We start from the raw sequence: 12,055 nt of genomic DNA, 5'->3' as shown, positions 1-12,055 counted from the left end.
TTTTTAACTAATAAGTGATTAATATAATTAATGAGAATATCTCAATACATCCATTGTTTCGTAGATGCGCATTCGGAAGCATATTTTTGTATAAAAAAAATTGGTTTATTCCGTAAGTATATCTACGGAAGCTTTAAAAACATAATAAATGTCGGGAAAATGCAAATCATTTAAGTTTAGTAATTATTCCAGAGATGCATCTAAGGAACGTGTTAAAAATAGAGTATTCTGTAGATGTACCTATGAAACATTTTATATTATAATTTTTTTTATAAAAAATGGAACAACAAATTATAGTGCAATTTATACGATGTATTCTTTTGGTGTACTATTTTCCATTGCCTTAGAGTTTAGGGTTTAAGGTTTATGGTTTAGAAAAACGGTACATCAAATTATAGTGTAATTTATGTGATGTGTACTATATATTCTTTTGGTGTATTATTTTCTTAGGGTGTAGGGCTTATGGTTTAGGGTTTAAAAAAATGGAACATCAAAATATAACAGAATGTTCCGTAATTACGTCTACGAAACACTCTATTTCTAATACGTTCCGTAAATACATCTCAGGAAGATTTACTAAACTGAAATGATTTGCATTTTCTCAACGTTCACTATGTTTTTATGCATCCGTGGATGTACCTACGGAAAAAATCAATTTTTTAAAAAAAAAAGTTCCTCCACATGTACATATGCGAAAATAGATAGACATTTTTAACAATCCGCGTGGTGCATAAGAGACCCAAGGGGTAGAGTTAGAGTTTCTCTAATTAATATGTTCACGTAATAATTTTAAATATAATAAAATACTAAAATATTTCAACAATTTATATCTCAATTGCTGTTGCTCACTTGCAACTTTTCTTGCTTTTTAGTATTTCAACAATTTATATCTCAAAATTATTGTTGCTCACTTGTAACTTTTATTACTATTCATTAAAGCTTGATACCGAGAAGACTTTGATGGTGGTATTGTATTGTCGGTATTGCTATCAGCTGTAACACACCTCAAACCCAGATAGACATTAACTCTGATGCACTACTGAAACTAGTTAATGTTTTCTTAAATTTATTGATGAATATGAATTGACTTTGATATAATAAATTACAATTAAATTTGAAAGCGACGTAACGAACCTATAACCATTAAAGCACCTGGAAATATCATAGACTACTTTCTACAAATACACCAAAAACACTATTAACCAATAAACAATCTTAGTAGTATTTTAATAATGTTTATATTTAATCATTTTAAATAAAAAAGTTTTTGTATATGAAGGACCATTATCCATAAAAACATCATAACTATTAAATATTTTATTTTTATTGGACGTAATATATATATATATATATATATATATATATATATATATATATATAAATCATATATATATATATATATATATATATATATATATATATATATATATATATATATATATATATATAAATCCTATATATATTTAAAGAGTTTATAAAAAAAGTATATGTCTCGTTTTATACGTCGGTTTTGATTAAAGTCTATGAACCGAACAATAGATCAGTCATTATTTATATTCACGTACAAAATTATTTTTATAATTAATAAAACTTAATTAATAAAACAAAATTAGTATAAATTATTTTTAAAATTATAAAATATAATTAATATAACAAAATTAGTATAGAGTATCTATTACTAACACTAAATTATTTTATAGGGGTAAGTTAGATTAAATTTTAATTTTATATATATATATATATATATATATATATATATATATATATAATATTGGTGAAATTTACCATTTAAATATGAATAAATATAATGTCAAATTTGAACTGGCAAACCTTTTCATTATGTCCATCAAAAACTACCAATTAAATAACTTAACATTCTATAAATAAAAAAAACTAAAAAACAATAATCAATAATTAATCTAGACGGAGAGAATCAATATACACATCATAAGATAAAATTAGAAAGACTTTGATTGCCGCCAATGTACAAATCAAAAGAGATATGTACAAGTACACCTATAAAAAAAATCTAAAATAAAAAAAGTTAATAAAATTGGAAAGAAATTGGCTTCTTAGTTTAGAAAATTTTTTATAGAAAAAAAAAAAAGAAAAATAGAAGCAAACAAAGGGAACGAGTAAATAACTTATTTTTTAATTTACTTTTTATATTTATAAATATTTTTTGATCTCAGTACTCTTTTTATTTCTATAAAATTAATTCATGTTAAAACTAATTTTTGTAATATAGAAATTATTTGATTTGAGTCATTATCTAATATATTAGAGAGATTAAAATCAATATATTATCTATCACAAGGATCAATTTAAATTTAAGCAATTTAGTAAGGAATAAAACAAAATAATAATGACTAAAAGTAACATATAAAATGTATGAAAAACCAAAATTTTAAAAAGCTATTAATTTTAATAAAAACAAAAATTCTATACTTATGGAGGATAATTATGTTTTTAAATTTAAAAAAATTGTAAAGAGTATAGTGAGGAGTTAGTACTATTTGTAGAGGTCATTTTCAAGATTTTTTTGGAAAAACAAATATATACTGTTTTGAACCTGTTCCCTTGTTTACATTTATTATCATATAATATTAAAGCTTGCAGTGTTATATGAATGTTACTAATATTATAGTTGAAGGACTAGTACTATATAAAGACATGGTTTGCATGCATGAACTACTGCAATTGTATGCAAAGAAATAATTGAAAAAATGGCATCTTTAATTTCCTCTTTAACTCTCATTATTTTGTTTAAAATTGTGTTGGTTATCAAAGGAGAACCTCTAGTTCCAGCATTATTTGCATTTGGAGACTCAATTATTGATGTTGGTAATAACAACTATTTACAAACCTTTGTTAAAGCAAACTTCTTCCCTTATGGAAGAGACTTTGTGAATCACACTCCAACTGGAAGATTTTCTAATGGAAAGGTTGCCGCAGATTATACATGTAATTTTCTTTTTCTTCAACATATCTAATTATTTACATACATTTTCTAAATTATTACTATTCCTATAAAAGTTTATTCTCATATCTATATTTTTATTCATTGTAGCTGAGTTTTTTGGATTTACTTCATATCTACCAGCTTACCTTAACGTAGTTACTGAAAGAAACAATCTTTTGATCGGTGCCAACTTTGCCTCAGCAGCTACTGGTTACCATCCTTCCACATCTTTAAAATATGTAAATACATACACTCTCACTCTTTTTTTGTTTACTTTAAGTTGCATGAGATAAATATAATATTTGATATATCTTTTTGTGTATGTAGAATGTACTTTCATTAGGCCAACAACTAGAATACTACAAGGAATACCAGAAAGAATTGGTGAAAATAATTGGACAATCAAAAGCACAATCAGTAATATATGGTTCAATATATTTTGTTGTTGCCGGGAGTAGTGATTTTGTACTAAATTATTACGCAGATCCATTTCTCCAAACAATTTACACACCTTATCAGTTCTCAGACATTCTTTTGCAACACTACTTTAATTTCATCCAGGTATGTTTCTCTTAATATAAAGAAATAGAGAGGGTTTGACTTTTATCAAATAAGTATGAAACAGAAAATTTTGAAGAATTTGGGTGGTGAGGAATTAAGGAAAATTTTCTCTATAATATTAAACCTCCTTAATTTAGAGTTTAGATAAATTCTTCATAATCAATTTATTTTGTTATAATATTTTAATAATTATTTTCAATTATTATTTTACAAAAAAAATTAATTATTTCTTCTCTATTTCAGAGTAGAATTGAATTAAGGACTTACATCTTTTATCAATTATTTTTAATATAATTTTTTTTTATAAAATTAATTAAATAAGATTGAAGTATAATATAATCATTTATCATGTTTTACTTTCAATTTTTTTTAATTTTAATTTGATATTACCTAAACCCTAATATACTATATTTTAATTGCAAAACAATAATATTTTATTCAAATTCTATTATTTAACAATACACAATGGATTGACAGGATTTATATGCACTAGGAGCAAGGAAGATTGGTGTGTCAACATTACCTCCTATAGGTTGTATGCCTATAGTCATCACTTTCTATGGTTTTCCCTACAACACATGTGTAGAAAAAATAAACGATGTTGCTATTGACTTTAATAAAAAACTCAATCTCACTTCAACGAAATTGCTACAAAAATTTCCAGATCTTAGACTCATCATCCTTGATATCTACCAACCTCTCTATAAACTTAGCACCAAACCTTCTGATTATGGTAAGAAATTTAATTATGTTAAAACTATAAAATTGTCTTATTTATGGCTTATTAATTAACAACTACATTTTTGCAGGATTTTCAGAATCTAGGAAGGCTTGTTGTGGGACAGGATTAGTAGAAGTTACTTTTGCATGCAATCCAATATCTATAGGAACATGTGCTAATGCATCAGAATATGTATTTTGGGATAGTTTTCATCCCACACAAGCTACACACAAGTATTTGATTGATCATTTGACTCATGATTTAATCTCTTTTATTCAAACTTAATCAATTCCTCATCGGCTTCTTAGAATGTCTTAAATATGTATCACTTTAACAAAATAAAGTTGTCTTAAATATTAGTTATTACTCTACTACATAAAAAATGCCATGTATCGTGTTACTATTTTAATGCAATGTTAGTTAAGTTGTTTCAAATTTATTCAATAATGAAAATTGTCTACATCGTTTTTTTAGTTATTACTTTATTACTTCATTAAAAAAAAAGTGTCTTATTTAATTTGTATATATTTTTTAAAATATAATTAGTTGAGTTGACTTTAATAATAAAATTATTGTCTATTAAAATATTTTTATTAATTATGATTAATGGAGTAATTAACTAAGTGAAAATCAATAAAAAAAGTATCATAGTAAAATAGTATAATCAGTTGAACTAAATTTTTTAAAGAAACAATTATTTTGAGATGAATTGGTTGTTAGCATGAAATTCGATAATAAGATTCACAAAGTCTTGCTTTAAGTTATCTTAAAATTATTGATATAGAATAACAAGATAGAAGATAAACAAAGAAGTGTTGGGGAGGAATGGAATGTGAAGATTATGAAGGGGGATGGACCAAGGCCGAAAGGCGAGGAAGAAACGTGAAACCAAGATGGGATACGCGAGGGAGATGCGACAAGCAAAGATAAAAGCAACCAATAACGTCTTTTTTCTCATCATTGAAATCTCAGAAGACCGAGGAGAGAAGGAATTGTTCCCCGTCTTTAGTGAGCATGGTGATATTGATGTGGTGGTTATCCCACCAAGGAGAGTTATCAGAGGCAAGAGATACAGTTTCGTTAGGTTTTTCGGAGTGCAAGAACCTGAGTTCTTGACGGTGAAGTTAGATAATATGTTCATAGGTAGGAGGAAGATACATGTAAACTTGCCAAGATTTTTCAGAGGTCAACCTAACAAAACAAACCAGCACTCAAGGCAACAACATGGAAACGCAGGGGGGGCTCTAAACGCAAAGGTCGATTGAGGTATTAGGTTTGGTGATTGAAAGGTGACTAACAAGAGGTCTTTTGTATAGATGGTGATGGAAAACAATAAGAAACCTTTGTTCATACATGTGGAATTTAATAGGGAAGCGGAAGACTTGGCAAGGTTTGAGAAGGCGTATGTAGGAATTGTGGACAATCTTGGAATTACCTATAACATACTTGAATCCTTTAACCTGGAAGGATATTTCATCATCAAGGTAACACCAATGGAAGGCAAAAGATTGGTTGGGATAATGGTTTAAGAAGATAAGAAGATGAAAACCTAGTGATGTAGACCATGAAAGAGTTACATGGTGGTGTTGTTATGGAACTCCTTGTCATGTGTGGTGTTCGGAGTTTTTCTAGTTCCTAACTTCTCTGATGGGGGCGTTCATTTGCGCTGATGATGATAAAAAAATCACACCAAACTAGATGTTGCAAGAATACTATGCTGAGAACAAAATACAATTTGGTTACAAATAAATGCTTCAATATTGGTGTCAATGGAGACGTGTATTCTATAAAGATGGTCGAAGACTCTCAAGGCCCATTGAGGATAGTGATGCCAAAAGCAAAGGAAAAGAATTAGAGTCATGTCAGATGGCCGTCGTCGGGATCGGTAGGGGGTTCAGTAGAGTGGGGTGGTGGGGATTATATACATTTTAGGGTTGTTGATAGCATCATTATTGATGATAATGTTGATGTGTTGGAAGTTAGGGAAAGTTCAAATCTAGAAAAAGAATGGGGAAAGGTGTCGTTTGTATGCATGGGTAAGAATAAAATAAAAGAGGTGTTGGCGGGTTAAGAAGATAGAGTGGACCATACTTGCAATTTGTCAACAAGTTTAGCTCAACCCCCATTGGCCAAGGTTCCAAAAATTGAGGATGGATAACCTAAATGCATTGTAACACGTGAATCCATTTTGGAGGAGACAACTGCATCAGATCATGAATTATTGCAAAAATACACATGCGAGAAGTCTTTGAGTAAAAGGGTTAAGAAGGGTAAAAAAGGGAAATAAAGCACTTAGGAAGTATGGGGGAAAGGTACTCTTAAAAGGATGTTTTCTATTGGGTAAGAAGAAGTCAGACCCATGAAGCAAAAGGAGTCAACTGAGGCCCAAGGCCCATAGAGAGACCATAAGTGTTGAAAAGTTGAAACAACACTCGGTCAATGAATTAGTACAATCATGAATCTGGTAACTTTCAATATTAGGGGAGGGGGTAGCTTACTCAAGTGAAGGCGAGTGAAGGAGATACTTAAGGAGGGTTGATCGGATGTGTGTTTTTTTACAGGAAACAAAAATTAAGGAGCTGTCGGACCAGATAGTGAAGTCGTTTATGTTTGAAACGATGTGGAGTGGACATCAAAGAATTTGATGGGTGCTTCAGGAGGCATGATGAGCATGTGGAGGAAGAAATTTTTATCACTAATTTTTAACTTTAGAGGGGAGGGTTGTAACACCCCGATTTATTTATTAGTTATATCTATTTTATTAAATTTTAGTAAGTACTTAATTGTTATATTTTGTGAATAATTGAATTGGTTGGAATTATTCTATGTGATGGGTTAGTCGGTGTGAGAGTTTCGGATCGTTGAGTTATCATTAGAAAGTAATGTCGGTTAGTGGAGAGTTAATTTAATTAGTGGGATTTGTAAAGATCAATAATGAAAATAGTAGTAAATGAGCTTAAATTAGAGGGAATGTGAGGATTAGTGGGGGTGTGAGTAATGAGCCCATTAACTTGGAATTTGGGAATTAGTATTTATTACTAATATTTTTGTAAAAATAATTAGGAGTCAGAAGAAAATTTTAGTCAGAGAAGAGAAAAAGGGTTTACGTAGAAAAGAGGGAAAGAGGGAAAGAGGGAAGAATACCAAGAGGGAAATTCAAAGAATCAATTGGAAATCAAGGTAAGGGTGGGTTATTTGCATTATTATGGGATTGTATGATGATATGTAGTGGGTAGGTGTATACTTGGATGTGAATTCTATGAAATTTCATGTTGTGTAAATGTTAGGTTTTGATGATAAACCATGAGAATGTTGAATTGGACTGTGTGATGATGTTATTGGTAAAAAAATACATGCTATATATGTGTTATATTGCCTTACATCGCAGAAGTATTGATGTTGGAATAGGTTTTAGAGGCCAAAACCGCGACCGGTACAGTGCTATAATTGCTGGATTTTTTCTACAAAACGTAGATACCGCTTAGCATGGTCAGTTGGAGGGCGCTTAGCACTGTGGAGCTCGCTTAGCGGGACCTAGGACTGAAAAATATTTTTTTTGTTGAAAATTGAATTGATATTCTGTATACTTATATTTTATGCTAATTTTGGGGAATTTAAAATTGAGTATTTGATTGGTTTATATGCTTATTTCGTAAGAACATGAAACTTGTATTTTTTATGAATGCTTGTGATTAGTGTTGGATTTGAATGATTCTGTGCATTCTTGTGATATGTTGTGGTGCTGTTTTTAAGCGGTTGTGTAATGATTGTGAACTAAAGGTGAATGGTTTGTGAAAATGTGCATGTAGGTGCAATTGTGTGGTAACTCAAGTATGATGAATTATTGTAGATATGCATGACTATTAAGATTAGGGAATGGTCTTAATTGTATATGGTTGTTGTCATTGCAAATGCTTCATTTGGTGAAGAGTCGATGTTCGTTAGTTTCGTGGAAGCTAGTGACTAGTCCCAAACCTAGAGTGAAGTTTGAAAGCTTAGTGAATGAGCTTTTATTGTGTTATTGGTCTAGGGGATGGACCCGATTTAAATTCAAAAACTGAATAAAGTAACATGTGATTGGGTGTATTATTTAAATTAGTATTATGATTGAGTGATGATATATATGTGAAATATATGAAGTGTGGTGAATTCATATTTATGTATGTGTGTTATTCATTATATGTTATCATATAATTTCTAAAATAATATGAATTTTCACCTTTCTGTTGGAAAGATGTTTAAAAACAGCATTACTCATGTACCGAAGATTAGAGTTGCTTCTAGTTTGCTTGGAGCAGGAGAAGCTACCTTATTTATTTTAGCATTTTGGAATTTGAGTCGTGCACTGGTCATGTAACACTGAGGAACATTTTTTATTCATGTTTTGAAGGATACTTTGTATTTATTTTATTTTTTATTTTAATGATATTGTATGGTGTTTGGCTTTCATGACTAAGGTTTTTAATAAAGTGAAGTTATTATGAGACAATATTGTGTTTGTCCAAATGAATGTGATTGCGCTGCGAAAGTGCATATGTTAAAGTTTATGGAAAAACATGAATTATATTCTAAGTGTTATTGAACATGATAGATGTTTGTGGTTTTTGAATTATGTGTGACATCCTTGAATTGATATGCATGATATATTACTCTGATTTATGCTATATTTTCCCCAGGGTTTAAAAGGGTCTTACATTAGTGGTATCAAAGCATAGTTGGTCAGTTGACCAAGTTGTGAATGTATTTGTTCCCTGTTGTATTTGATACGTGTATGTGGAACTATCGGTACTTGTTGTTTTAACGGGAATCTGTTGTTCAAATTCTCAGGACAATAATTAGAGGAAGGAATGATGAAGCGGTCGATGAAGCTCTGGAAATGATGGCTGGAGCTATTGGGAAGAATTTTCAAGTTCATGTGAATCCTAGGAATAACCAAGAGAACCATGTTTTGGGGAAGTTCCAGAGGAACAATCTGCCGATTTTTAAAGGAACGCATGAATCTGAGAAGGCGCAAGCATGGCTGAAAGCGATTGACAAAATCTTTCGAGTCATGAATTGTTGAGAGGCACAAAAGGTGAAGTTTGGCACCCATATGCTTGAAGAGGAAGCTGAGGACTGGTGGGGTATATTTAGATATTTAATTAGGAGGATGCTGAGTTTACTTGGGTTGTTTTTAGGGAAGCATTTCTGGAGAAGTTTTTTCCAGAAGATGTGCATGGAAAGAAGGAAACTGGATTTATTGAGTTGAAGCAAGGTAATGGAACTGTGGAGGAGTATACTGCAAAGTCTGAGGAGTTGATTAAGTTTTGTCTTTATTATAACACTGTTGATGCTGAAAGATCCAATTGTCTTAAGTTTGTGAATGGTTTGAGGCCTAAGATCAAGTAAGCCAATAGGTATCAAGGAATTAGGTGATTTTTTGAGTTGGTTAATAAGTGTAAGATTTATGATTAAGATAGTAGAGATAAATCTTCTTTCTAAGAGAATTTGAATGATAAGAAGGAAAAGGGGAAATTCAGAGGAAAGCCGTATGTGACTCCTGCTGATAAGGGGAAGAAGAGAGCTAGTGATGGCAAGAAGTCGGGGGAGGATCTCCTACTCCGGTTAAGTGTTACAGGTGTGGTGTTGAGGGACATCATGCTCATGAGTGCACAAGTGCTGAGCAGAAATGTTTAAAGTGTGGCAAGCCATGCCACAAGGCTTATGAGTGCAAGGGTGCGGGTGTGACTTGCTACAACTGTGGTGAGAAAGGGCACATTATTACTAAGTGTGATAAGCTTAAGAAGGCTCAATTTGGAGGGAAAGGGTTTTCTCTAGCAGGTTCGGAGACTATTGTTGATGACGGATTAATCAAAGGTAAGTGCTTCATTAATGGTACACTTTTGATTGCTATAATCGACACTGGAGCGACACATTCTTTTATTGCTTTAGATTGTGCTAAAAGATTGAATCTTGAGTTATCTGATATGTGTGGAAGTATGGTTATTGATAATCCTGCTATGGGTTCAGTGACTACTTCATCTGTGTTTTTTAATTATCTTTTGAGCATTTTTGGTAGGAATTTCAGAATGGATTTAGTGTGTCTTCCGTTAGATCAACTTGATGTTATTCTTGGAATGAACTGGTTGAAATTCAACCATGTTTATATCAATGATTTTGCTAAGACAATTATTTTTCTTGAGTCTAGGGATGAGGTAGAACTGTTTATGTCTGTTAAATAAGTGAAAGAGCTAGTGCAGGATGGTGATGTGATGCTTATTTTGTTGGAAACCTTGAATGCTAGTGGAAAAGTAGCATTTTGTGATTTGGCGATTGTTCGTGACTTTCCAGAGGTACTTCTTGAAGATATAAGTGATTTACCACCAGAGCGTGAAATGGAGTTTGCGGTTGATTTAATTCCTGGAACTAGTCTAGTGTCGATGGCTACATATCGTATGTCGGCATCAGAATTGAAATATTTGAAGACTCAACTTGAATATTTGCTTATGAAGAGTTTCAATCGTCCGAGCGTGTCACCGTGGGGTGTACCAGTTTATTAGTTTAGAAAAAAGAAGGTTATATGAGACTTTGTGTGGATTATAGACAACTGAATAATGTTACTATCAAGAATACATATCTACTTTCGAGGATTGATGACTTGATGGATCAGTTGGTTGTTGCAAGTGTGTTCACTAAGATACATTTGAGTTCAGGGTATCATCAGATTTGTGTGAAGGTTGAGGATATTCAGAAGACTTCTTTTAGAATGAGGTATGGTCACTGTGAGAATTCAGAAATGATGTTTGGTGTGACTAATGCGTCGAGTGTGTTCATGGAGTATATGAACAAGATTTTCCATCCGTATTTGAAAAATTTTGTGGTTATTTTCATTAATGATATTTTGATTTATTCGAAGGGAGAAGAAGATCATACAGAGCATTTGAAGATTGCGTTAACAGTGTTGAAGGAGAAGCAGTTGTGTAACACGGTAGGAGAACTGACTTTTATTTTATTGGATGTTGCGGTGAGCAAGAGTCGCCACTGACTTTTATTTTATACAATTTGGAAAGGCAAAAATAACAGGAAAGACCTTTTTGAAAGAGATTGAGTTCGGGGGGTAGGTTATACCAAGGGAAGGTGTAAGCACCTTTTGTATCCATGGTTATCTGTGGGCTCTTAATTGCTTAGCTCATTTACTTTGTTTGAAAAGTTTTAAAGAGTGTCGTGTGTGTTTAGAAAAACAGTTTTATTTTTGAGAATGTCTGAGAAGACAATGTTAAAAAACAGGGTGTGAAAAGCATTTGATTTGTTGTGAGCAAGCACTTAAGAGTTACCTACCCTAAGTTCTTAAGGTCTAACTTGTTCTTTAAGTCTTTACTTAGGCGATAGTACTATACATACCATATAAGGGCAGGTAGTCCTATACATTGGATGTGTTCGAGACATCGAGGGTCATCGTATTGTCATTGGGGCTATCCATACCATAAGTGGGTAGGAAGTCCTATGCATTGGATGTGAAGGCGACATGTAAGGATACCTTAGCAATCCGAAGGGACTATCATCATTAATCGTAGGAAACTCGAGGGACAAGATTATTTTATCGTAGGCAACTCCAAGTGACTATGATCTTTATTCCGAAGGGACGATGATGATTTTGAATCGATAGGAAGCATATGCTAAGGCATCCCTACGCTGGAGGGACTTGAACGTTATAATCGAAGGCAACAAAAGAGGGGAAAAACTTAAGGTGAGTGTGTGAACAGTATAAAAGGAGTGTGTTGTGTTCAGATATTTATCTTGAAAATTAGGGTTATTCTATGTTCAATTTTAGA

The 12,055-nt window shown here is 31.7% G+C and overlaps 1 protein-coding gene across 1 annotated transcript; it reads left to right on the top strand.

Annotated features, from left to right (window-relative positions):
* The first annotated feature begins 2,723 nt into the window (after positions 1-2,723).
* Positions 2,724-4,606, top strand: LOC131633857 (GDSL esterase/lipase At5g22810-like). Its single transcript, XM_058904538.1, has 5 exons — positions 2,724-2,964; positions 3,071-3,201; positions 3,290-3,523; positions 4,001-4,256; positions 4,333-4,606. The coding sequence occupies exons 1-5, from the start codon at positions 2,727-2,729 to the stop codon at positions 4,527-4,529; spliced, it is 1,056 nt and encodes a 351-aa protein (XP_058760521.1). The 5' UTR covers positions 2,724-2,726; the 3' UTR covers positions 4,530-4,606.
* The last annotated feature ends 7,449 nt before the right edge of the window (positions 4,607-12,055 follow it).

This window comes from Vicia villosa, unplaced genomic scaffold (assembly GCF_029867415.1).
Source record: "Vicia villosa cultivar HV-30 ecotype Madison, WI unplaced genomic scaffold, Vvil1.0 ctg.001182F_1_1, whole genome shotgun sequence".
Taxonomy (NCBI): Eukaryota; Viridiplantae; Streptophyta; class Magnoliopsida; order Fabales; family Fabaceae; genus Vicia; species Vicia villosa.
Note: the sequence above shows the minus strand (reverse complement) of the source record. Positions and strands in the feature narration are given on the sequence as shown.

Coding starts and splice junctions, on each gene's coding strand:
- LOC131633857 (XM_058904538.1), top strand. CDS start 2,727: ATGGCATCTTTAATTTCCTCTTTAACTCTCATTATTTTGTTTAAAATT. Junction 3,524..4,000: donor ACTACTTTAATTTCATCCAG/GTATGTTTCTCT, acceptor ATGGATTGACAG/GATTTATATGCACTAGGAGC. Junction 4,257..4,332: donor CACCAAACCTTCTGATTATG/GTAAGAAATTTA, acceptor ACATTTTTGCAG/GATTTTCAGAATCTAGGAAG.